General features: G+C 44.3%; 1 protein-coding gene across 2 annotated transcripts in view; it reads left to right on the forward strand.

Annotated features, from left to right (window-relative positions):
• The window catches only part of WDPCP (WD repeat containing planar cell polarity effector), a 148,089-nt gene that overhangs the window by 119,370 nt on the left and 1,119 nt on the right, over window positions 1–27,600 (forward strand). For both annotated transcript variants that reach the window (XM_036379544.1, XM_036379545.1), the window contains 3 exons: window positions 13,508–13,643; window positions 20,095–20,189; window positions 21,660–21,688. In XM_036379544.1, the coding sequence (XP_036235437.1) occupies window positions 13,508–13,643; window positions 20,095–20,189; window positions 21,660–21,688 (260 nt within the window). The remainder of the gene's footprint in view (window positions 1–13,507; window positions 13,644–20,094; window positions 20,190–21,659; window positions 21,689–27,600) is intronic.

Consider the following 27,600-nt stretch of genomic DNA (forward strand, 5'->3'; position numbering starts at 1 on the left):
TAATCTATAAAATATTCTGCAGTAGCAGTATTTAGAATGTATTAATTATACTCATAGGATAGCCTCTTTTTTTTGCCTTATGTTTGGAAATGCAAATGTTTTCACTTTTAATCAGATTTTTATCAGCTCAACATAATGGTTAATCAGCTTGGCCTTCACCAGGACCAGGGAATCTGTTGTACCAGAGGATCATTGGGATTCAGCTTTGCCTTCACCTTTTCTGCTTGGAAAGGGAACAGGTTCTGAACATGCCTTAAATTTGGTGGTGTTTTTCTTTATACTGATAGATTAAATCTCAAGTAGCACCATGATGCTGTGATAAGCATCTGAGTAAGCTGGCTTTTCTTTTACCTCCTTCCAGATTTCTAGTAACTCCATGGCACAGGAGTGGTTATTCTTGAGCATGCACTGCACAGCCCAGGGTAATCCTAGCCAGGACAAGAATACTCAGGTACCATCTCTGCTACAATTCCCCAAGTTGGGCAGTTGCAGGTCTCTTTATGAGAGCAAAGCCTTCCAAAATTTGGTAGCCATGCCCCCCTTCAATTTGGGGATGGGAAATGAAAAACTCATGTGCCAATTTGATGTTGTCCTTATAACAGATAATTATAGGCTTTAGGAATAGAAAAGATGCCTGATTAAATGGCTCCAGCCATCTGCTATTGCAAGACTATGAAGTAATCCTTGACCATTTTCATATTAAGAGCTGCCATGAGGATGTTCTCCCACTGCTTATGCCACTCAGCTTGCCTAGAAAGCTGTCTCCTCTGCTCTGGCTTACTGGCATCCTAACTCACTTTTGCTTTGTATTATTTTAAATAGCAGTGATTAAACCTTTATATCAGTGCTGTTGGGAGAGCTTGAAAGTATAACACATCTATTTTGACTTCAGAAATATAAATTGAAGAGATCATTATTTTCACATGTGGTTTCAGATCAGGTTCTTCTTCTTTTTGTTTGTGGTACAAAGGGAACAGATGAAAAGCCAGCTAGGCAAGCAGTTTTTAAAACCCCAGCTCTTGCCACTGTGGCTGCTTGTACCCCTGCTCCATTGGGGTCCCAGGGGAGGTATAAGAAGAGCCTCAAGGGTCAGGCACAAGCTGCTCACATGGCACTCTGCCTCAGCTGGTTTAGGTGAGCCCCAAAGTAATTTTGCTGGTTTTGAAGTAAAATCATCAGTCAAATAGACCTGAAAGCAGCAGAGAGCTGTAAGCCTGCTTTACCCTGAGCACTGTTCTTATAGAGTGTTGCTTCAAGCAACTCTTTACAGTTCAGAAAATATCCTGGTGCCAGGATCCTCCCTGCAATGGGCTGAGTTCCCAACTGCAGCCTAAACCAGTCCAAAAATGTGCCAGAAAACATGAGGAAGGGTTTCCACCTGAAGCCAGAGAAAAGACAGAGGGAGCTCAGGCTGTAAGGAAGGACTATAAGGGTACAGGAATAGCCAGGTAGAGATAAACGTCTCTGGGTATTGCACATCTGTGTGAGAAGGACTGGTGGTGGCACATAAGAAAGGAAAAAAGATCACAGCTGCAATGCAGGAAAGTGGAAAGATGCCTTTGGAAGGGCAAATTTTTCCCATTGAGCATTAATTGCTTTCCATGGATACAAAATGCACTTTAAGTGATAAAAGGAGTAGCTGACAAGCAATGCTGTATTTAACAGATATCAGAGAATGCAATGTAGGTTAATTACCTTCCCTTAAAATTATTTTTTTTTTCCTAAAGAGGTGAGCCTCTGTTTGAGACAGAAGCTAATCTCCAACTCCTGTTGTCTACTTCAATGAAAAGAGGAGCAAGAAAGGGAATGAAATGGGGTGGTGAGGAGACACCAGCAGGAGCCATGGTGACTTTTCTTCCCTGACATCGAGGCATCAGTTTTTTGCATTGCTTTCCATGGACTTTCCTTTTTGGTTACCTTCAGAAGCACAAGCAATGCCAGGAACTGCCCACAGCTCCCTCCAGGGCTTTGAGTTTCCCAAGCGGTGCCCACAGTCGCTGCTCCTGCTGACACAGTTTATTTAAATAGGCAGGAAGAAAGTATTGGTGGTTGCAGGAGGCAGTGTATAGTGTAAACTACCTCTGTGAGGTTTTAAAAAGAAAAAATGCTCTGGTATTCCTGCCACTCTTGAAGATAATTGAAGGATATCAGTCAGGAGAAGATCTTCCCAGGGAGTGGAAGGAGCAACTGCAGAACCCACTGTTCCTGCAATGTTGCGTTTCCCCTTTGACAGGCCACGTGAAGTGTAGTGTGTCCCTTTCCAAAGCTGTTTTCCTCTAAATCAGTCTCTTCTGGTGGGAAAGGGTGGGAAGGAAAGTATCAACCCATCAATTGGGGTTTTTGGTGCCAACAGGGTCACATCAGCTTCTTAAAGCCTTTGGGCACCCAAACCACAGAATGTGCTGGTGGTTATCAGCGTCTGTGCAGCAAAACACTGCAGCAGGTGAGTGACAGGATGCAAATATCAGGGAGGACCTGCCCCTGAATCTGCTTCAGTGCCTTTTTAGCCACACCTTTCTGGTGTGGCTGAAATTGTAAAATGTCGGTCAGGGCGCTCTGGAGATGGGTAAAACAAGGCGTGCACATATCCCAACTCCTTTTATGTCCTGGTGCCTTGAGGTGCATTTGGAAAATGCATCCAAGGTTTGTCTTATTTTGTAGGATTTAGCCAAGAGACGTTGAGCAGAGCACTGTATAAGTGTCATTAAGAGAGCTTAGCAACAGGATATTCTGTGATTCCAAATTCCAGGATACCCTTATGCATATCCTCTGTGTGTGTGTATATGTATGTGTGTGTGTGTGTATATGTGTGTGCAAGCACAGAGTTTGCATATATACACATTACCATAAAGTCTGAGGGTCTGCAGGTTTATAACAACATGTTGGTACCAGCTGTGTAGCATGTTTTCTATGCATTGCATCAGTGTTGCTAATTTTCTATGCAGAGACACACACAGACCCCATAAAAACTTGGCCCTCATTTTATGAAAACTTACCTGAGACATTACCAACTTAGTATCCTGAAGTCAGTACTTTTAAAGACACTGAAAAAAAAAACATGTAAAAATTTTCAAGTTTGGTACACATTAAGCTTGTTGATGTCAGAATAAGTTTAGTCCACACAACCTTCCAGCATGAGTAACATTTTTTTTTCCTGTGAAACCCACTGACTACAAATACATTAGTCTGGCAGAGGTTAGAAAGTGATGCTGTTTTATAATTTGGGTTTTATTTACAGGTAGTAGTCCCATTTTTCATTATTTGGGTTAGGCAACTAACTGGTCCCAAGTTTTTCTTCATTAAAAAAAAAAACCCTCTTTTAATAGGTGTGTACTTCACAATTTTCAAACTTCAATAGCATAGAATTTTTCACTTGGTCTGAAAGCTGATTTAATTTACTGCTGTTAAAGGTTTCAATTTTACATCCATGAATTGTCAAATTAAATTCAGTGCATTGCTTAAATTTCTAGCTGCAGTGCATTTAGCCTAATTGCTTTGGTAAGTTGAGTGCTTAGTAACTCCTACTTCTCAGAATTTTCGTCTTTAAGGGCAAGCAAAATAAGCCTGAGGGCCACAGGTGGGCTAGCCTGCTCTTTGGGATTCACCTGTGGGGTCTTTGGATATCTCTTCCAGTCTGACTGCATCCTCAGACCATATCTGATGAGGCTGCTCTGCTGACAAGGGAGAGCATTTAAACACCTGTAGGTTTTAGCTATTTAAGTCCAAATCAGTTTTGAAGCAACAAGAAAGGCTGAACAAAATGGTTCAGATTTCAGTCAGTTGTCAACTAAATGTGTGCATTGGGCCTTTAAGTATTTGGCCAGACACATCTTGATTGCTTGGCTTTTGTTTTCCCCCTTGGAAAGTCAGCTGGATAATGCCCTGTAGCCAAAGTCTATTCTGCCATGCTGTAAGTGGGCTGGGCTGGGGATGGGGGTTGGGGGGATGGGGGTTCGGGTGAAGGGAGAATTAACCAAAACCAGAGTTATATTCAGGTATTTGCAAATTTTTGTAAGCCGAGGTATTGGCAGTCATTTTCAGTTTTCTTGCCACGTTAAATTTAAAAATCATAAAATGATCCCAGACATGCAATCTTTAAGGTGGGCCCTTTTTGGGGACAAATCACAAAGCAAACACGGAGGTGATGGAAACAATCAAGGAAACTTCCACCAACAGCACCCACAGAGGCAAGCCCTGAGTGTCTAGTTTTTTCCTCTTTGTTTACAGTATTTTTAAGACTTTGAGTTCTCATGCAACATATATGTCATTAAATGGCTGATTCCTCTTTGCACACGTTGTTGTGATGGCCTGTGGCAACCTGAATTAATTGTTTCAGTAGTTGATGGTGGTTACTGGCCATAATTATTATAATTTGCATTTATAAAAACTTCTTTCATCTAAGGATCTCAAAATGCTTTTGCACACATTTAATTAAGCTTCACAACATCCTGTGAGGTAAGTGTCAAGAGTGTTGTTATATCCATTTTTACACGGGTTTCTCCAAGAAAACAAGGTCAGTCTCTAATGTGACTGGTATTTGGTTCACATCACTTGCACAGGACAGGTAGCATGGCTGGAATTAGGAATGCTGATCTAGGTCACTTTGCATCTCCCACATGGCTCTTGCTGCTGCCACACTGTGTGGACACACGCACTAAGCCATGACAAACACATGATTTCCAGTCTGAGGTGGCCCTTTCCTTCCCAGGAGCACTCGAGCAGCAGCAAAGTCTTGAGAAGAAAAAGAGATAAGCACCCAACAGGATGCACCAGATGAAAACCCACCTTGCAAAGATCTGTCCTTTCCACAACTTTCCACCTTAGCATTTAAGCCTCTCTTTGCAGTGCACACACAGTAAGACGTGTCTGTTTTAGCCAAAGCCAAGAAAGCAGCTGCAGGCAATGTAGAGTCACCCTTCAGCAGCCACTCACCTGCTCTAGAAGAGGCTGCACACACTTCACCTCAACCCCCTACCAGCCTTAGACCCAACCCTTTGGGCAATCAGCAATTCTGAGATCTACTAAATCCTAGATTACCACTTGACAGATACTTAAAAGTGAGGATCAACTGAAGTAAAATAGACTTGGAACTTGGGGGACAGCAGTTTTCAAAAGCTCATTTCTTTTTCAAACATATGACTATGTTGTTTAAATTGAACCTAGCTCTCTGTAAGGTTGGTTGATCACCATAATAGCCCTGAGGAAGATATGTCTAAGTAAGTGCTTGCAAATTGAGTAAGGAGTCCCAGGCCATACCTGCATGAGTTCTTTACCATCCTCATCAATTTATGTTTACATAAATTGTTTACATGTGGCAATGACCAGATTAGCTATTTGGAAAGAACTCTGCCTGTGGATGCACTTATTCCAAAATAAAAGCCACTTTGCTTTTCTAAATTAAGTGCACTTAGAGGTAGAGAATGATTATTCTGAATAACATATGAAAGAAAGTAATTTCATTTCCAAGTAGTCTATTGAGCAGAAATATTCTGAAATAATCTGTCTAATTTCTCATGTTGATGCTTTTTAAGGCACAGACAAAGTCACAGAATTAACAACCAATTTTGTTTTCCATCCATTGTTTTCATGGAGAGGGTGTGCCAGTGCAAGGCAGGAGTCAGAGATTCCTTTCAGTTTCCCTGAGTCAATGTACAGGATTTATTCTGGTCCATGTCTCTCTTGTGGTTGAAGGAATGCCTGGCAGCCAGAGGAGAAAGTCTGGCACAAGAACATACATAATTTCATTTTACCTGGTGCTGTCTACTTAACTTTCATCAGAAATGGGACAGTCATTGGCCTAAGCCTGTGTTTTCACTGAAGCTTTCTTCTGCTTTTTTACTCCTCCAAACTTGTTCATGCCTGCTGTGGCACAGAAAATTATGGCAGCAACCATACTTGACATGCATGACAGAGCACAATGCCTTGGGAATCCCAGCATCAGGCCCTCCGAGGAGTTTTTATTGCTGCTACCAGAAAGTTTTCAATAACTTCAAATGAGTATTTTTGGGGTATGTTTTTTTATTTGGAAGGGGGGAGTTAAAAATTCTCCTCGTGTTATCTCATATTGCAGAAACTGAGACTTGATGGGTACTACATTATCCTTTTTGGACCTCAATCACTCCCAAAGATTCAAGATGAACTCTGCCTGCCCAGGCACCAGAGTCAGTGCCCCAGGGAATTTCTTCATATCTAAGGGATGTGCAGGATGTGTACTCGCATGCCCTTGCTGCCTCTCAGCTCTAGCTGTACATGCAGTTTTGCTTTAGGAACCTGTACCTCCAGTATTGCAATATCTTTTTCAGTCTCTGTCATCAAGAGTTTAAATACAGTTCAGATCAGTGTTAGTGGCCCAGCTCCAAATGAGGAGAATTGCTGCAATTCGTTATCTTGACAAATTAACTGGTCTGAGGCAATTCCTTTTTGAGAGAGATACAATTACCTAACACTTGAACTCTAGCCTTGCTCCAATGCTGTGGCATAGCTATGCACCTGCTCAAAATGTGTGGATACTACTTTCCCATCCATAAATACAATTCTTGCACTAGGAGCTGATTTAAAAAAAAAAGGCTTTCTGAGGTGCCAAGGTTGGTGGTTGCACAGTGGAGGGACAATATGGGAAATGCAGGGTCCTTGTCACCAAACCACGAGAGGAGGGGCTGGCACAGAGAGTGTTCTATCAGAGAAATGCATCACCAGTTGTCCTATTCTCTGTTTTGAGTCCAGCTTCCTGATCCTGAGTGGAAGAAGGTGGCTTTCCTGCTCCCAATCCACCACATGGAAAAGAGTAGCCCTAAAGACCTAAACCAGATTAAAAAAAAAAAATTCAAGGTGTTTTCCTCCTGGGATTTAGGCAAAAAGTTCTATTTCAATCCTGCAGTCTTTATATAACTGGTGGAAAATAGGTTGCCATCAGCACTCCACTCCTGATGTGGATTGGAGTTGGTACTCCTGGGAAGGCAGAGTGACCTCCAGCCTTGCCATCAACTCCTGGCCTTCAGGACGAGCTCCTTTCTGCCTTTTCTACCAAGGAATGAAAATAGATCCACAGTTACACATTGTTCTTCCAACCCGACGTGGGCAGATGCACTTCTCATCCTCTTCCCTGTGGAAAGCAACTCCTTTTGCCCCTCAGCCATAGCTCACCTGTGAGCATCATCTTTCCTTGTAAAAGAGCTCCCAGATGCTGAAAGATATCCCATAACCATTCATTTGAACCACTGCCTTTTGGAAACTGTTTAGGATAAAGCTGTCCAGCAGAAGGCTTGTGTTTGCCTAGAGCCTCTTTGTATGGACTCAGTGGCTGGGAGTTTCCTTGAGCTCCTCTTTGAACTCCAAGCCTTCAGCATCCAAAACATTTAACCCTCAATTTCTTTTCTGCTTTATCAGTTTGGCCAGCTTCCAGCTGGCAGCATTCATTTGCAGGCTCCCATTCTGCATCTCGTGTTTGCAGATTTGTCTTTTTCAATTAACCCCTTGAAATGGTTTTCTTCTCCCCGGAGCCTACCTGCCTCCGGTCTGGCCGGCACTTCTCCCTGCTCTGGCTGCCTGAAGGGCAGGAGCCGGGAGTGGAGGAGCTGGGTCCCTGAGCTGGCAGTGCCAACAGAGGGTGTGCCCCACGCACGGGCGGCGCGGAGAGCAGCTGAAGGAACACGCAGGTTCGGCACTGCCGGCTCTGCCCGTTGTGGGTTGAGGCTTGCAATGCCAGAGGCGCTCCTGCCTATGTGGAGTCTCTGGAGCATCACTTATGAATAATGAGATCTTCCCCGAGTGCTTTTGCTGGGGTGCTCGGGAGCACGCGCCCACATTTCCACTGCTGCAGCCTTCACCCCAAACAATGGCAATGTCTCTGCTCGCCAGCAGCTCTTCCACAGCTTTGTTTTAGAACAGCTATTTCTAGAGAGTCACCTAAAATTTAAAACACAAAAAAAAGGAAAAGGAAAAAAAAAAAAGGAAAATAAAGACCATGTCTAAAGCATCACTTACCAAACAAAGACATTGCCTAGTCTCCAGGACTGTCTTCCCTCTGGTGCCTGCTGTAATTGCTGAGCAGTAGCAGCTGTAGGTTGCTCATCCTGGCACTCCAGCTGGTTCACAGGCATCCACGGGGAGGGGAGAGCCGCTCACCCACTGCCAGGATTGCCCGGCAAACTTCACACGGGCTGGGAAACCTGATAACATCTAGAGGTGCAGCATTTCTATTGCTGAGACACCAGTCAAGCCTTTGAAGTGAGACGGGCTGGAATTGAAGCAAATTCTTTGTTGTTCAGTCCCTTCCAGCTGGAAATTCACTACAGCTTGGTACTACCACATCTGGATCACCCTGTAAGACACACCTTTTACACCTTTTTTTTTTTTTAATTAATTAATATTGGCACTGCTGGGGTAGTTCCTAAGGAACCGATTACTTAGGCTCCAGGGAGATATAAAATTAACTATTCAGGCTGTAGAGCGGTTAGCTTAATTTTGTGTACGATTCTAGCAGAGCAAACGAGTCGTAGAGATGGAAATCTCAACCAATGCTAGTAAAGACTCAGCATTTCCATTTGCAGAAATTTTAAAACCAGATTTCACCACAAGCTTCAGAAAGCTGCTAAGTACAACTGTCCACACTACCAAAAAAGCAAGAAAACAAAGCAGCTGTTTATAAATGTTAGCTTCTTCTTTAGTTTTATCATATAAATTTTATATTAATTCTTAAATTTCCTGGCACACCCACTAGAACAGTTTTACTGCTGCTAATACCTTTACTACCCAACTAGTGAAATAATGACATGTTATGCTACTATTAAGGATTGATTCTACTAGTAGTGATTGAAGTGCCTTATCTTCTCAGGCATCAAATTGTTAAACAACAGAACTGGGAGATATTCAGATTTAATTTCAGTTATAATCTTATCCAGCTCTCTAAACAGTAACAGCTGTTCTCAATGCATTTTAGAAGTACTACAAAACCAATGTTTCAACAATTTGTATTTGTCAAATGCAAACATGTCAGCCTTGGGAATTAACAAAACAACACAAAAATAATCTGAAAATAAAAATCCATGGAAAACTAGCCCAGAAAAAGCGAAGAAGTTTAGAGTTACATTTTTCCACACTCACAAACAAAGCTCTGTGGTTTCCCTGCAGGAATTTGTTGAAACAAAAAATTTTTATTAGAATATGTTTATTTAGAAAGACCTTTTTTGGGAGAAAAATTGTAGCCAGAAAAAAGAGCTGACCATATTCAAATCAGCAATGGAAGTTCCCAGTGATTTTGATGCCAGAAGAATTTTATGCAGTGGTTTTAGAAATAGCTTTATGTAGTTTAGAAAACCTGGCATAGAATTAAGTTATCATAACTTGATAATGTGTGAAATTATGCTCAATCTCATGCCTTCCGCAGCAGTTATCTGCCTTTAAAAAAATCCCCAAAATATCATAAAATCATGACAGCTTGCTTTCAACAGGTAAAAAATAAATAATTTTTTAAAAAAGGTTATTGCATAATAAGTGAAAATACTAATTTATTTACATAAAATTAGGTGTTCAAGTAAAAAAAATAATTTAAATAATTTTGTTTAAATGCCTAAGAGAAAGAAAGTGTGATTGTTAGTAAGTCTACAGTTTTACAGCACTCACTTGAATTAACTATTTGCATTTCTTCAGACCCTTGATTAGTTTCTCTCAGATAAATGCTATTTACCTCTTTTTTTTTAGCAAAACAGCAATGTGGCTGAAGTCTGTGTGGTTCACTGGGAGTTCATTGGGATATATTTGCAATTCCTAAAGCAAAAAAGTGATATTTTATCTTTAGAAAGAGTTACATTTTTTTTAACTTATTGAATTTTTCAGAGATCAGCATGAAGAGTCCTGATTAAATGCTTGCTTCAGCATTTTAAAGGCTTCTTGTGTCCCTGTTGCCTAAGGAGGTTGTACACGAGGATTGCTCTGTAAACATCAGATTGCACAGAATTGGCTCTGCACACCATGCCAGGCACACAAAGAGGAAGTCAAATGGTTTATCTCTCACTTATCAACTAGTTTATTTTTCACGCCCAAAAAAGGCTGCTACAAGAGCAGCTGCTACTTTGTAAATAATTTAATGGCTGCTGTTAAGTAGATCTGTCAATTTTGCAAACAATATTAAAAGGAGATTTTCATTTTATTGCAGATTTGCACATTTTGAAATGTGTTTTTATCCCTGGAAGTCCAGTGCAGGATCCTGGAGAATGGAAACAGCTTCTGATTTGTAGACACAGATTCAAAAGAGAATAGATATGTTTAAATAATGACAGATGTGTGGGCAGGCAAGGCGTGATATCTCATCACCTGCATGCATTACCCAGAGAGCATCCTGCTCATTAAAGCATAGGAGAACTTTCAGTGGACTTGTAAAGATAGATATTTGCCTCTTTCAGAAAGGTGTGAGATGTAGCAATGGCAATTACCACTTAATTTTGGAAATGTAGAATATGCATTGGGTCATTGTATGTTTGGGTGTACACAATGCTATCCCAATATTGATCACGACAAATAGGATTTTTTTTAAGATTTTAGCATGAAAGATTCATATTCTTGCATCTGGTAAATTACTTTCATGATGAAACCACAACATTAGCACAATATCAACTCTCAAATTTTTGAAATTCAAATTCAGATTGAAATCCCCAGACCATAACATGTTAAGCAAATAGTAGTTTAGAATTTAAACAGCAAGAGTTTATTGTGCAAGAAGGCAAAGGAATATCTCGGATTGCCTGAATACAAAATCTTAGGTGAAACTTATGATCTCTCCAGTGCTAGCACAAAGTCAGGTCTCTGTCAAGCACCAAATCCTAGCCAGAGCCCTCATCTAGATGTAAGGACCACCACCCTCTCTCAGCTCTGTGGCATTGTTGCCAAAATCCTTCCCTTTCTAATTCAAAGTGGGATATGTTGCCTCTAGTTTGGGAAGGGCTGTGTTGTTTAAACAGTGTTCCTTCCGCATTTGTTTTTCCTTCTTTAGCACTTCTCACAGGGAGCAGAGTCCATGTCCCACAACAAAAATATTTTTTTCTTTACTCTATAGCTCATATCTGTTTTTGTGGTTTTGAACCACTCCTGGCATCCACACTGCAGCTGTATCCCCAGACCACAATAGGTTCAATGCTCATAACTATTTTAACATATCAGATATTTATTTTAGATATGAAAGTGCAGAGAAATCTATTTGCACTCCTGTGGGTAAGAACCCTGTTCTTTCCCTGGTTTTGTGCTTGCAGATGACAGACTGATCTGTTTTCCATAAGGTTTCCATGGATCCAGTAGCATTATTTAATAAGGTGTAGCTGTGCTACACCAACAGCACAAAGCATCAGTTGCTGGCCATGCTGTAATTAATTGCTCATAGCATTCATATATTAGAAATATGGCACCCAAGGACTCTATAAACCCAAATTGTAGCCCATTCCACATTAAAAAGCTGCTGGGTACCACCTGGAGCACATGCCTGAGTTACACTGAAGTGGTTGGTTTGAGGACTGGGATTTACTTAGCACTGGTTCTCAGCAGAGACAAGAAAATACAGACCAGCAGTGTGATGGAAAGAGATCAAGAAAAAGTTGACCCAATTCTGATATGTTTCTTTTCTCAATACACACTCCTCTTTCAGCATCTCTCAGGGTTTTGTGTTCTGATATGTCCCCACCCCAGGAGTGGTGGCTCAAGAGAAGTTATGGACATCATATTTTGGTGAAAGTTTGTAGCTTTAAGGGAGTAAATTATGTAGGCCTTAGTTGTTACTGAGTAAGTGGAAAAAGAAAAAAAGAGAAGAGAAAAATTAATTACAGATGCTCGACTCACACTGGACATCTGATCTTTGACATTTTGCAAATTCAAAGGTTTAGCAGTCTGTTTCTTAACCAACTCTGGCCAAGTGAAGAGGGAGGCTCTTCAGGACCAAAGACTATTCCAGGTGGGGGCACCGCAGTGGGACCTGTGGTCTAGAGCAGAGGCTGTCAAAGTTTGTTCCACAAGACCTGTAGTGGATTTTGCCTAATTTTATTTTTGACCCCATCAACAGGAATTCTGTTTAAAGCCCTTTCCCAGAGCTCTTCACGTATATGAAAAGCAGCTTCTCACAAACATTTATAAATTCTCAATACTGTACCTCTCATTCTTTTGGCTTCTCATTCTGCAAGGCTCCAAGAAGACAGCTCCAGAGAAACCTCCCTTACTTGCTCTGGATTTGAGTTTCTGAGATTAAAGCATTGCCCGTACACTTGTTTTCTCCTCTGTTTTTATTTATCTTTGGATTCTTTTTTTTCAAGATGGAGGAGAAATTGCACCAGTGCTGGTTTAGCACCTTTATTTATTGTAGTGTGGTGTGCTGCCTTCAACCGAGTTGGCCATTTTCAACCATTCCCCACATTGGGGAATGGTTGAAAATGTGGGAACCAGCAGCACAGACAGACATCAGCTACCTGGGAAAGCCAAACCTGGCCACACTTCACCCTCCCTCACACCACAGATGCCAGTGGTATTTAGGTGGCATGAAGAGTAGAAATAGTCCACAGCACTCCCACGGCATTGGATTTTTAAGACTCAGAGGTTCAGAAAGGCTTACCAGTAGATTTGCCCTCCTAAGCCAGCAAGCGTTCTGGGTCTCCAGATGAAATGTAAACCAACAGCGTGGCAACCCTCGCCAGGCTGTTACATCCTCCCACTGCCCATGGTGCCACCACGGGTATCCTGCAGATCAGCTTATACAGGATCTAAGAAGGCAGAGAACAAGGGGAGAAGAACGGGATTAGGAGGAGGAAAAAATGCAAAAGGGTCTTATGATTTTGAGAAAAATCTTTTAAAGTCTTTATCTGTAACAGGATTTTTTTCCTTAATCCAAACTCTGCTAGCCTGCGGTTTGATTAAATTTTTTATTTATTTATTTTATGTCTCACACCTAGAATATGCAATTCTTCCTCTATATTTTTAAGTGGTTCAGATATTTTTAAAGAATTTCTGTTACCACAGGGCTCAGACTGGAACTTGTGAATTGGGTGCTCATGCTTCACCTACTGAAGACTTCAGGCCTTAATTGTGAACCAAAATATTTTAAAACAAAGCTAAGGGAAGTCTTTATTTTTAAAGGAAGGAGTTACACATACTCCTCTGGGGAACTAGTCCAATTAATAAGACTTTGATCCCTATGGCTCATGCAGCAGCCTTTGGCAGCCAGCTAGACCTTCTGTAGTTGACAATGTATAGAATGAATTTCCTCCTTGCTATCTACAGCCAATACACACTCTGTCTGTGTCTTTCAAAAACTCTTGGCTCTGTTTCTTGGCGCTGGTCATTGGCTATTGGCCTCCTTTTCAAGGGAAAAGCCAAGGGTGAAAGCTGTGGAAGCATGTTCGTTTCCATTCAGTTTGATCCCCTGCAAGAGAGGACACCCTTTGTCCTTATGGGCATCCAAGGAAAACAGCTGGCAGTTTGGTTGGTACTTTCAGATGAAGTAAGTGTGATACCATATCTTGATCCATCTTAACAGAACTTCTGGGGCAGTCAGATGAAGAAGACACATCTTGTGAAGCTTTCCCTGACCAATCTCCAGAGCAAGGAGGAGGGTGCAACCCGCCTGTTCCCAGCCCTGCTGACAGACCACCAACACAGAGCTGCTCCCACAGGTGAGCTGTGAATGGTTTCAAAATGTATGTTTGATATTCTGAACCTTTCTGACAACTGCAGTTGTTGTCTGCATCATGACTGTAAGCACAATAAAACATTAACACACTAACAACTAAGAAAAACCTGGAAGCTCAGAGGACACGGCATAGACACAATGAAATCTCCAGAAACACAGACAGTTTGCAAGCTTTTAACCCACACTAGCACAACCATTTTCAAATTAAATCATCTGTGCAAAGGCAGCCTTGCTTGCTGAATGTGGAGCAAAGAGAAATACAGCAATGAAAACACAGCAAATTAACAGTTGCAGGTAATGAACAGAACTTTTAAAAAACTGACGTGATCTTTACAGATCCCTCTAAGAAAATCACTAGCCTGTACTCAAAATCCCTGGGAAGATCTTTTGAGAGTGCCCTTCTTCTGAAGCTGATTAAAACCTTGAACTTCACTATGAGAGAAACAACAGTTCTGATAATTGGGATTTTTTTTCCAGCACTTCCCTTGCAGGTGAACCTGCACACCGCCTTGCAAGGGATAGGAAATCAAAAAGAAACAGCTCCTCTGCAAAGATTCAAAAAGCATTTGTTTCTGTTATTTTTCTTTGTGCATTCTTGATAGAAAAGAAAAAAAAAAACATTTATTTGTTCACAGTGAGTATATAAATGTGTAGTATATAGACTTATTTTTATTTTCTATGTCTACTGTCTGTAGGAATGTTTTTAGTAAATCTGGTGTGAGTTTGACATTGAAGTTCCACATTACATTCATCCCAGTCATTTGTATATAACTGTGCTGAACACATGGTTCATTTTCTTCTTTCTTCATTTTCTTCTTTCCCTTTCTTTCTGGAAATCTGTATATTAGCTAGTTTTCTGTCTCCCTTAACATAGAGGCGTTGAGTTTTTTCAGTATGCAGCTACACACCATGAGTGAAGTATTAATTTTATACATTGCCTACAACTTTCAGGATATGGACATGCTCTAAAGCTTTCAGAGCTATCTAATGGGTTTGGAGGTGGGCCTGGCTTTGAAAATACAGTGCACAGTTATTCCTTCTTAACTTTTGGGATAAAGATACCACTGTACTGATATGGGCAAATTATAAAGACAGTCTCCATGCTGGAGGCTGCGTTGTCTCCAGAGGGCTCCAAGTGCTCCAATAAAAGGAGCTCCTTTAGCAGCACACCAGAGCCAAGACTACTCGCAACACGCCTGTGATCCCAAGGTATGAACACGCTGTCCTCCCTCCCTTTCGCTCACCCTTTTCCTTCTGGAGGTTGCTCTGACTCACCCAGCTCTGGCAGTCCCACGTCTGCCTTCATCAGGCATCTGGGGAGAGGCTGAGAGTTCAACTTTGCCCCAACTCCTGGGCTCCCCACCTGACCGCGTTTGCCTGCACCTACCCAGGTGGGTCACCATGAGTTGCTGAGCCTCAGGAGTGGCTCCTTGCAGTCACCAGAGCTGCATAAATGGCTGGGATTTCCCAAGGCTTTTGGTTGGAGAGCATAAAGCAAGCTCCCACCCGTGCACCAGCTCCTCCACCTGCAGATGCCTGGAGATGCCTCTGAGCTCTGCCGGGAGAGGCCAGAGATTTTGGTGGCTGCTTACAAAGCCATGGAAGAAAACTTCTCACGGCTCTCCCTGCTGGCCACAGCTGCTCAAAGCCTGCCAACAAGAATTTAGGTTTCAAAGGCACTCCCTGTGACAACACCAGCCAGGTGGGAAGGTCACCTGCTGAGGCACAGGTGACTCCAACAACTTCTTCCCTGTGCCTAAAGAAAGCCACGGGTGGCTACAAGCACCCAGCTGTGGCTTGGTTTGCCTCCAGTTTCCCAGAGTTGTTCTTCTACAATGCATTTGCTGACAAGTCTGCATCAGACTTCTTCATGTGAAGAAATCTCTATAAAGAAAGGAAGTTTTGGTGCTGGGACCCTACACAAATAGGGCTGTTCTCTGTTCTGTGATCATTGCAGTGTTTCATCTCTCTGTCCCAGATACTCCAGCATTACCAGAGACTTCTGGGTTTGTAACTGGCTTCTTCTGGGTAGCAGTGGTTCTTTAAGTTCCTGTAAGAGACTACACCAAGACTTTGCAGCTGTTCAGCAAGAGTATCCAATGGCTGTTCTTTCAGAGTCTCTTGTTATCTGCCTCGGCTTTACATCTTTGTACCAGCTAGTCACACCAATTACTACATTACTGCATTTCTAACACATCTACCCCTATCAGTCCCAGATGCTGTCCCAAATCTGCATTTCACTCAATTTTGGAAGCTCATCTCCAGCACGTATTTCTTTCTTCCTTGTATTTCAGCTCTTGGGACAGCTGAGGCATATCTCATGAGTTACAGCTAGGCAGAAGTCACCAGCAAGGGCCCTGTGAAGACTAGAAGACACTTATGTTTCACTTGCCTAATAAACCTTGTTTCCAATGCCCTTCAGGGAGTTTGACGTCTGCATATGTGTAACTGGAGCCCAGTTTTCCAGCTGTGTGATTAAAAAAATCACTTCAACTAACTCTTCACATCATCATCTCCTTTGCTTAACCAGGAAAGCCATAATCTGGGATGAAGACAGGGACAGAAAATGGACAGAAGAGGCTGGAAACAAAGTAGTCATTCATGAAACGATCTCAAGGGTTTATTTCTTTAAGAATTTATTCTCGATTTAACTCCATGATGTTTTATGGAAGCAGCAGTGGTGTTGCTGCCAGTGGAGAGCTGTAGTCAGCTTCCTGAGCTGTGCACACACAAGAAGTTATGGGCAGTAAAGATTTCAGGACAACATTCCAGAAAGCAGAGATTCATTTGCTCCCTGATTTCTTTCACTCTAACATAAAAAGGACAGTTAAACACCACCAACAATGCACAGTCCAGTGAATAATTTTATAAGACAAAGATCTCACCTCTGGCTTACATTTGGCATTGACCATCGCCTTCTCTCTTTCCAAGTGTCAGCTATGTTTTAGCTTGGAAGTTCCTGTCCTACCATTACTTTTGTTATCTGTTTATGAAAACATTTTGATCAGCATAACCCTGCAGCAGAAGCTGGCACTTGAGGAGGATATTCTGGATCTGCTGTTCAGAGGGCTGAGGTAGCATGCTGATCCTCTCAGCCACACAAAGGAGCTGATCAGCTGCCTGTGAGACAGCTCATTTCTGATGGGTCAACCAGAGAGTGCCTGGGACCATGTCAGAGTCTGGCACCAGAGTCACACAGAGCTGTGACTGCACTCACTTCTCTGCCACTGGCCTTGGTAGCTGCAGTGTGGGTTTCCTCCCCATCAGTGTGTCATTCTCTTTCCTTACCATAATGTGTTGTAGGCTTAAATAGCTTCCATTTGTTGGCAGTGTGTGAAGCTGGGTTGGAGGGGTTTTTAGCTCATTATCCATCTACCTAGTCCCCATTCCCCAAACCAGAACTACTCCCATTTTAATTAGGCTATCTATTATTTTAATACAAGTGATTAGGATATAAGGAAAAAGTGTTTATCATTACAGTGATTTTTACCATAAAACTTTCTTGTTGGTTATGTCCTTAAAAATACACACATTCCTACTTCTCTACAAAGTTTTTACTTAATCTCATGAGCATGTCTGTATATTTTGAATCTGTAGCATCGCTGACCAAACCTTAGGAAGTTCTAACAGCATCTTTCAGGTCTTTATGTTGGTTATTAAATCAGCATAGAGGGAGGGAATTAGAGTTATCCCACAGCATCCCCTTTTGTATGTCACATTAAAAAAAAAAAATTAAATGGATTTCTTACTCCTACCTGACTGTTCTGTGCAAATAAAGTAAGCATTCATCACTGTTATACCTTCCACCTGTTTCAAAAGTCCAGAAAGCAAACCCGGTCATAAAATAGCAGGAATATAGGTTGAGGGATAACATCTGCCAGGTTCAGGTGTAATCCTACCAGCTGCTCTATCTGCCTGAGCAGTTTTCAGTTCCGAATTAGCTCTGTTAATAGGTGTGATGCAGAGATGTGGTGATGTGGTGGAGGAAATTCATGTCAGAAGTGGGATCCAGCAGCTCAGCTGGATCCGGTGCTGTTCCTGCCTGGCTGATGCAGCCTTCCCTCTCTTCCTTCTCTTTCTTCTCTTCCTTCTCATTCTTTGCCACTGCTCAGCCCAGGAGCTTCATGTGCCTCAAGAATGCAAGAGCAGGCAGATATAGATGGCTTTGTGCAAAGTTGCACTCTAAATTTCTACATCTGTAAAACTGAGATAGTGCATTACTGAATTCAGAGGGGCAAATTAATCAGTCAGTGTGCACACTGCACCTTGAAAATACAAAATTAACTCTTCTTAGCCCATAAGTGCTCAAGATGCATCAAGGTGTGTTCCATGGCCTCTTGATTCCGTACAAAGGTCCTCTTGATTAAATTAGATTGCTAATGTATTAACGCATTAGCACACTTGAAGAAAGAAAAGTTTGAAAAAGCAATTTGGCTTCATCACATGAATGGCATGTATACTTAATGGAAATTTTTCCAGCATTCACAAAACAAAGAAAAATCAATAAAATGTCTGCCAACTGTTCCACTGAAAACATTTTATAATCTATAGCACTGAGAATCCTGAGCCAAGATAAACCAGCCTTGCTGACAGAAAATACTGACAATTATTTTACATTGATTCAACTTGGCCCAGCCCAGACTGACCTTGTTTATTCATCTCAGTCTCTTAATTCATATTAACTTGGCATCAAAATGGGACATGTGGCATGTGGGCTGAAGACCCATTTCTGTATCTTAGATAAATGTAGTGCATTGAGTACTTCCAGTGCCTTGAGCTCTTAGGTAGATTTATATGCATTAGACTGAACTGGTTAAGTTCCTTTTATCCCCGCTGGGCTTTTCATGTCTGTTGACTGTAAAACTAGAAGCTCAGTAGAGGTAACATCTTCTTCTAAGCCTTTGGATATACATGAAATCCTCCCAGTACTGGTCAATTTTAAAGACACATCCAAAGAGGATGCAGGGTTTTAAGCTCTTTTAAAGTATAAAAATAGAAGGGTTATGGCAATTTGGCAGCCAAAAAAGCAATTTGCGGGTCTTGGCAGAATCCAAGGCTGTGTGTAAGAAAGCTGATCAAGACACTACAGAGGAGATAATGGGGTCGAAGAGCAGAAGAATCCCCCCGCTTTTGCAACCAGCATAATCTGGTCTCCAATGAAGTTTCTTAGTTTCTTATACTGAACCAATAAAGCTTAGTGTGATGGGAGAGTTGCATTACTGCAGCTTAAAAATGTCTCGAGAAAGCTGATGAGGAGAGGTGCTTTTAGTTGCTTTACATGTGCCCAGCTGCTTGCATAGCTATCTTCTGGCTAGTAGTGGGAAGACAAGACCATGGGGAAAATCTCAGCTTTTTCTTTAATTATTTATGTTCTCATCAGTAATAAAGGGCTTTTTATGTCTGGAATGTATTATTTGTATTATCAAAGCTAAATGAGATTTTGCACTGTGGCAGAGAAGAAATTGGTTATTGCACAAAAGCGTTCACATTTTTATTCTCACAGCTACACTGCTGTCATAGCTGAAAGCCACCCTAGAGTAAAACACTACTTGAGTCAAACATGACTACATCCACTGAGGAGGAAAAGCTACCCAGATGATGAGAATCCTCCCAAAAGAGTTCCTAGTTGGCCTGGCATTGGATGTTTAGTATAATTTCTCTACTTGAGTCGTTCTTGATGAAAGCGATGCTCCCTTGGACTTTACCGGGTGCCTGGCAGGTTGTGGATGGCAGGACAAGCAGCCAGTCAGCAAGCCAAGATGGCACAATGAGGCCTCCAGGTTTCCAGTTCCACTGCACTGGGAATGGATTGCCTTTCCACATGGCTGTGTAAGCAGACATTAATGATGGCTGAAGAAACCAAGACTAGCAAAACCAAAAAAACCCCCCCCAAAAAAAAACCCCAACAAATTAATCTGCATCTTCCATAAGACATAGTTGATGCTTTCCTCCCTGCACCTCCTTCACAACTTGGATTTCAGTGATGAAAGTGGTGTAGAGACAAAAATTTCAGAAAATCAGTGCTGTATTTTGAGTCTGATATCCTCCTCTCCTGGCATCTGCCCAACTTCCTCCGTGCAGGGCTGCCAGCAGTGCCTGGTGCCTGCTATGTGTGTTACATGTCCTCAGCCTGTCCTGCTTAACAAAACTGTAATTACTCAAAACACCACCAGCTTTATACCTCGTCTTTGAATGACAGGACAGTGCTGGAGCGACTGCACGGCCAAATGAGCGATCCTAGTGACGCTCAGTCAACAAACCTACTGGCATCTGATGGAAAAGAGCTGCAGTTTGTAGCCAGGAAATTACACAAGCTGCTGTACACTTGAAAAGATAGAAAACAAACAGAACAGCTTTACTCTGCTCTACACTGTCTCCCCAGCTCTGCAGGCATTGCTCCCTCCCCTTCTATCACTTCTGTTTTGTTTTCCAAGACCCACCAGCCGCAGACAAGCAGAGGACACTGAGCCTGGAGCGGGTGGCCACACCACCTCCCTGATCAAGAAAACCTTTTCCAGCAGCCAGGAAGGTAAGTGAACAAGCCTTTTTTAAATATGCACAGGGGGATGAAGCTAGAAATATTGGTAATTCATATCTTGAACATTCATTTGGGTCCAGGAGAAAAAACAAGGCATTGCAGCATGAGCTCGGTTTGTGTATTCCTATCAGGGAGGACTCAGCTACTGGCTCATGGAAAGTAGAATAAGTCAACCAATCACCTGAATCTCCTTATCTTGCAGCAGTATCCCTGATTTAACACAGACAGGCAGGCTTTGTTAGTCCCAGCTGTTGTGGCTCTGTTACTCTGTGCAGGAGCCAGCAGCAGCCGCAGAGCCTGCCCGCTTCCATGGCTGGGGCAGCAGCAGCAGCACACACGGTTCCTGCGGCGCTCTGGAGGAAGCGAGGGCGGCTGCCTTGCTTTGGCAGCACTTGGCATTCCCATCACAGCAGAGCCCAGGGAGTGCAGCAGTCCAGCAGAGGAGCAGGCCAGCACGAGAAGGTCATGGTTAAAGAGCTGTCCCATGAAGGAAGTCAGGCAGGGATAGGTCAGAGTGTTTGCACAAGGGGTGAGACAAGGATTTTTATCTCCTGCCCTGTCCGGGTGTCCCGTCACTGTACAGACAGGTAGGTAGGAACAGAGCCAGTCTCCAGCCACGGGGACGCCAGGTGGTTCCTACAGCCACAGCTGAAAGAGATTATTTCAAACAAGCCAGTTATAGATACACTTCCAGCTTGCAGTGAAGCTGAACTTGCCACTGCCACAGCAGGTCAGTCCTGCTTCCCCCTCGCCACCTTCGTCTACTCACATTCTTGGGACCATGCAGGGAGCTGACAGCACATTAACTCAACCCAAAAAAGCTGTTGGTTTTCTCTCCCATGGGCTTTTGTCCATCCCATGAACCAACCTGCCCTATGTGGGGATTAGAAGACACCACAGACAGCACCAAGCAAGGGGCAGAAGGACACTGCCTGCAGCAGGACTTCTTTTTGATGTTGGCAGCTGTTAATTCAGCTCAAGCTGTAACATGAAGCCTCATCCTGAAGCAGCTCCTGCAGCAAGCTGGCAGCACACAGCCCTCCCAAGACAGAGGTGAGCACTCAGGCAGGCAGCCCCACCACCCCAGGGCTACCCCACCACAGGGAGAGCAGCATGCTGCAGCCACGATTGTCCCAGCCTGCCCATCCCAGTCCTGCAACAGCTCAGGACTACCTGGGATCCCTGATGTGCTGCTGGCCTTGCATCTCCACACCGCCTCATCCACAAAAATCATGGTTGCTTTAACTTGTTGTGGTGTTTGAGGGAATATACATATCCTACGAGTATAGACTTGTATATGCAATATATTAACTATTTTAATTCATCCATTGAATAACATGATATGAAATAGCTTTTTATCAAAAAAGTGAAAGTAATACCTCTGTTTGTTTGGGTTTTTCAGTGAGTTAAATGGAATGTAAATAACATGGTGGGTGTTTTTGTTTGTTTTTTTTCTTGAAGGAAATATGAAAGCCGTTCCTTCAGAGCAGGTAACGCATTTCTGATTTATTATTTTATTTCTGCTTATTATTATTTACTCTATTTTGAAGCGTCCTGAAACTCCCCAAGCCTGTCCATGCAAGCTGTCTGCCTGCAGGGCTCTTGCTGGAATTGGTAGAAATCCTCCTGTACGGTTCTGCTAGAGTAGGGCTTCACCTGCTGCTTTGTGTTGAGCACAGCACATGAAGCTCTCATCGTCCAGCCATGTTTATCTTACACGAGCTAACCAGCACTTGGCTTGGCACTTCCAAGAGGAAGATTGCAGGGAAAAGGTGTGAGATGCTTCCCTATTTTTCCATATAACTCTGAACTGATTTAACTGTGAGGTGCTGCCAGTGGAGGTGGTCCATCCCTTCCCACACTGCCAGCATTCCAGGCCTTGTCCCTCTACCAGCTCAGGCTTCCAGCCTGCAGGAAACTCACTGCAGGGGGAGAGGAGGAGAAGGGAAACCTGCCCTGCCCCCCATGTCCTTCATCTGCCACGGGGACATTCCCTCCTGGCCTGTTTGGGATCCCAGGTTGTTGGGAGTCAGTGGGGATGCACAGAGAGCACAGATATAGGGTGAGCCTCTCTCCGGAGCTGGTGAGTCAGCAGCACGCAGCACAAACACACTGCCTCAGTTCTACACTACAGGAAAAACGAAAATAAAATAAAACAAATGATAAAATAACTCATGGCAGCACCAATGAAGGCACAAGAGTGCCTGTGTTTTAGCCTTCTCCCAATTACAATTCCTGTTTAAACTTTTATTTTTGAGGCCAAAGTACTCAGTGTTTGGCCTCAGTGCAAACAGATCATTAAAAAAAAAAAAATTGAAAGAAACACTTCAACCTTCCAGCAGAGCAGGATGGCACTTATTTATTTCTTTCATTACAAAACCAGCCTGTGCCAAGTAAAATTGTGCTCTAAGAGCTGTTCTACCAGTCCTGAAGCACTGAGGAAGAACACACAGCGGCCCCACCTCTGCAGCTTCCTGCAGGCCCCTGTGCATTTGCACTGGGTGGAGGATGGGCACAGGCTGGGGACCAGGTGCCAGAGTTCACCACGTCAGGGTCGCACCAGAGGGAAATCCTCATCTCACAGGACCTCTCAGTTGGCCTTTGGATGATTTTGGTGGCCTCAGGACCCAGAGTGAAGTAAAGCACTGCAGCAGTGATGGTCTGGAGACATTGGGGGGATTCCTGGCTTTGCAGCAGGGTTAGCCAGCAGTTAACTGTTCCTTCCCCAAGCTCTGTGGAAGATGTTCTTGCCTTCATATAAGCAGTTGAATTAATAAACTGAGAAGTTCATTTGAAATTTCTGGACTATAACAGTGAAATCCACAAAGCCCAAACATTCAGGCTGTATAAGGAGAATGATGCACAGAAGAAAGCTTTGCCATCACATCATTAAGGACCTAGACCTACCCAGGGGAGTGGTTAAAGCATTCTTTGGTTCCAGAAAGTCACTGCAACTGAGTGGTCACTGTTGCTAAAAGCTGATGGGTCAAAGTGTGACTTCTGTGACCTGGGAGTAGTGTTTTGATTTCAGCACACATCACAGAGCTGCTTGTGCACAGGAAAATGGGGCACTTCCATCTGAGCTGCTCTGGACCCAGGGAAGGGAAGCAGCAGCTTTGGGCTGCAGAGGAAGATGGCTGGCAGGGTAAGGGGAGCCTCTGGTGCACACCAGGGTTTTTGGAGAAGAACAGCGATCCATGTAACACTAACTTTATGCTTCCATAAAGAAAACATTTCCATCAGCATTTTGTCCTGACTTTTAATGGCATGTGGAAATTCAGAAGTCTTGCAGCAGCTGGGTACCAGCATGGGAACCAGCACCCAGCAAATCAGACCAGACCCTTTTAGCTGGACCGACCTGTGGCTTTAGTCCAACACATCCCAAATCCATCCCAAACCCACCAGCAGCAGCTCTTCCCTGGACACCACCAGCAGCCTGCTGCATGGTGGACAGCCCATTCCTGAGGTCCCCCTTTCACCCCGCTGCCTCCCAGACTGGCGTCCCCCTGACTCCACTTCCCGCATTGCTTCAGCCGGAGCTCGCACAATACTGGGCTTGGTGCCACCCCAGGGGAGCACACCCAAAACCCGGCCCTTCTTGCACAGGCAATTCTGCAGGAAGATCCCTGCAGCTGAGAGCTGGAGGATTTGCTTTGCCCTCCTTTGCCAGTTTGCTGGGGAAAGGCTGGAGCCAGGGGTGACCTGTTCCCAGCACGAGTGGCCACTGAGGCCTCGTCAGGGATGGACCTGACACGGGCCTGCCTTCTGTAGGTGCATCACAGCACATGAGCTCCTCACTCGCTGCTGCTCTCAGCTATGAGGAAGCTTCTCCTCCCTGAAACTGTGGAGATCGTGCAACAAACTGTTCCCAGTGACCTGCCAGAGCAGCTGGCTGTCACACAGCCAAGCAGTGCTCAGGCTGTTGAACAAGGTTTGTTTTCTGGAGGAGAGCATTAGTAGTGGCTCAGAGGCAAGACTGTACTACCATGGGGGTCCCTTGTGTCCCTTCAGCACCAACACAGGTCACCTGTGTCCTGCCTGCAGCCCAGTGGTGGGAGGGTGATGGTGGGCAAGGGCTGCTGAGGTTTTCTCAGCTGGCAGTAGGACAAGTGCAGTCTTAGGTGGCTTTGCCAGACTGGTTTTGGGCTGGCCAGAGGATCCCACCACTGAGCACAAAGGTGGGGATGAGGACAAATGGTGGAGGAACAAGGATAACCTGCAGCTTTCCTTGCCCTGTGCATGGCTTGTGTGGGTATGGCTCCTCAGGCAACAGGGCTGAATCAGGTGAGAAGTGAGCATCCCATCCTCAGTATTTGGAGTGGCCAGGATTTGGTGTTGATGTTCCATCCTGGAGGTGAGATTAGGGTGGCTTGGAGGACCATGGTGCTTGAGACCCAGCCCAGCCTTGCTGGTCTGAGCAGGGTGGTCCCAGAGGCCCCTCCTGCTCTGTGTAATTCTGGGATTTGATGATCTTGAGCAACTGTGTAGATTAGTTCAGAGTTTCCATGTAGCAGTACCTAGAGTTGGATCAGTGAAACCAAGGCTCCAAACACCTTGGTCACCTACCTTGGTACAAACAAGACCCTTTGGAAAATGTTAATCTCAACGGCTCTCTTGATCCTGGACCAGAGAGTGATCTACCAGGCAATTTAAGATGCTGAAGCCAATGGCTCCTAAAGGCTACCAGGTGATAATTTTAATCTATTATCACTCAGTGGATTGTCTATCACCCAGAATGGTTTTATGTTGTGCTATTCAAGGGAAACAAGGCATTCCCAGTGAAAAGGTACCTATGGATCCTAGCAACAGGCACGTCCTTCCTCCTAGTCATTCCTGCAGCCTGGTACCAGGCAGTCTTCATCTGAATAAAACAGGTGTTTAAAATAATTTCCTGGGGCTTCTTCATTTATTCTCCTCTCTCCCACTCTTGTCCTTTCCCACCTTCATCATGCCCTTGGGAATAATCCCAGGAGAAAAAGCGTAGCCTCCTGGGAGCAGTACAGCAGCGCGGGGAAGAGGTGTCTCTGTATTTCCCACTCCAGGAGAGTAGAAGGATCCTCTGCTCTGCCTCAGACCTGTGGAGACAGAGCAAACCACTGCCTCCATCCTGCCATCCCTGCAGGTCTGAGATGACTTAGTGGCTTTTCAATTACAGGGTGTGCCTTCCCATACCACTCCCTTCGCCTGCTGGAGCGGGACCACATCATTACCATGAAAACCCCACGATCTGAACTCTCCAGGGCACAAGTAGATGCTCTCCTGTCAGGATATTCATGTTTTCCTTCTCTGGAGGACCAGCAGCTCCTTACCATAGGGAGCAGCACTGCAGTGCTGGCTGTCCCTGTTCCCTCTTCCTGCACAGTGAAAATCAGATCTCATCAAATTATCACAGCACCTTTTATTGCTGGGGTGCTCCAGCAGAAAGGTGCACATATCAGAGGAGGATTCCAGTCATTACCACTCTTCAGCCTTTGATTAACTTTAAACACCTCTGCAAACTTCGTGCCACATCACAGGCTTCCCACGCGACACTGCCAGGTCTGCTTTAGTGTGACCAGAGAGGTTTGCAAATAGGATTTTTTAAAAGTATTTATTTTTTTAAAAAGCAAGTAGGTAGGTCTGCAGGGCTGGGTTCTTGTTCACATCTCCCCAGACAGAGGCACAAATCACAAATCACAAACCCAGGTCACATACCCACCTGATGCACTCTGGACCTTGCACCTTGAGCAACAGGGACCTACCCAAACAGCCTTGAACTCTTACATGGTCACACGTGCTGTGGGGTCTTTTTCCAGCCTGCATTCACCTGCCCCTCTTTGTCCCAGAGCAACCACACACAGAAACCCCTCTGCATAAGGCCCTGACATAGTTCTGGGGACAAAAGAGCCACCCCTTCCTTACCTTCAGCCGCTGATGCTCCTCGGGGCTTTACTGGAAAAAAACCCATGGTTTTTGAAGCCTCCAGCAGGTGTCATTCAGAGAGCAAAGAGAGCCCACAGAAAGCTTGAAGCCACCCAAACCCCAAGGCACATACACACAGCCCCACCATGAGGGCTGCTGCCAAGGAAGGCACCTCATAACCTCCCTGAAGGGAGAGGTGCCTTACTGAGCAGAAGTCTCAGTGGTGAAGCTGTGCTTCACATTTCCGCACTGGAATAACCTGAGGGGGTCTGGGATGCAAGCACTGGTTCAGGTGGGACATCAGGGACACTTTCAAATCATCTTCAAAATACCTCTGAGGGTTTTCAAGGGCTTGTATTTTGTCAGGGCCACCTCTCACCATCTCCCTGCAAGGGAAGAGCCAAGCCATGGGCTGGAAGCTCAGTGTCCATATAGAGCTTGTTTGGAGCCATTGCACTTTTACTGCTCCCTCCATGCTGAAATAGGGAAGTCATGGAGGGAATGCTGTTTTGGAGGGAGATCTCTATCTCTGTGCTGAAGTGCACATGCCATGAGATGGAGCTGCTGCTCTGGTAAAGGTTCCTTGTGAAACTTCAAGAGTTAGGAGATTTTTTTTTTTAATCTTCCCTGAAGTCAGGGAGCCAGGGAGTCACTCACAGGAGTCCTGTGCACCCTCACCAGTGCTCCTACAGCCTGACACAGCCACCTCCTGGGGCCAAGCCCAGCCCCTCTTCCCACGCCAGCCAGTGTGTTGTGCCCTCTGAGACGGGACAAACACACGTTTCCCTTTGTTTCCAGCTCCACACCTAGTTTTTTTCTTTGCATCATGAAGGACTGGCTACTCATCTGTAATTCAAAAGAAAGCAATGACTCACTAGACTGCATCTCTTTCCAAGGCAAAGCATTTCATGCATTTCGCAGGCACGCTAGCCCTAGCCCGGGTTATGAAATAACCTCTGCTGGTGGCACACATTCTCCCCATCTCCATGTCCTTTGAAAACCCAGAGGGCTCAGGCTTCCACCCCGCACAGACACAGAGTGCAGGATGGGGATTTGTGCTTAAATCACTCATTTGCATTGTGTGAGGAATGCTAAATGCCATCCCCACTTTAAAACCTGGCTGGCCACATGTGGGCATTAACCCAGCTTAATTAAAAGGTAACAAAAACCTAAAGTTTCCCTTTTGCCACTAAGTTCCCAAGCACCAGGTGAGGGGTCTCAAAGGCAGGCTGGAGCCTTGGCTGCCAGCCCCTCACATCCCAGGGGACACCATGCACAATCCCTGGAGCTGCAGCCCCTGGTTTTCCCAAGAACAGCAGGGTCAGAGGGGTGTGAAGGGGCTTAAAAACAGATGAGAAATGGCTTACCTTGAATGATAAGCCAGTCTTCACCATTTTGGGGCTACATCCTTCATCCCCAGGCCAAAGTGGGACAATGTCTACAATTGTCTCTTCTCCCTGGATTGGGGTGGTATTTTGATTCCTATGTTTCCATCCCCCAG

Source organism: Molothrus ater, chromosome 3, assembly GCF_012460135.2.
Source record: "Molothrus ater isolate BHLD 08-10-18 breed brown headed cowbird chromosome 3, BPBGC_Mater_1.1, whole genome shotgun sequence".
Classification (NCBI taxonomy): Eukaryota; Metazoa; Chordata; class Aves; order Passeriformes; family Icteridae; genus Molothrus; species Molothrus ater.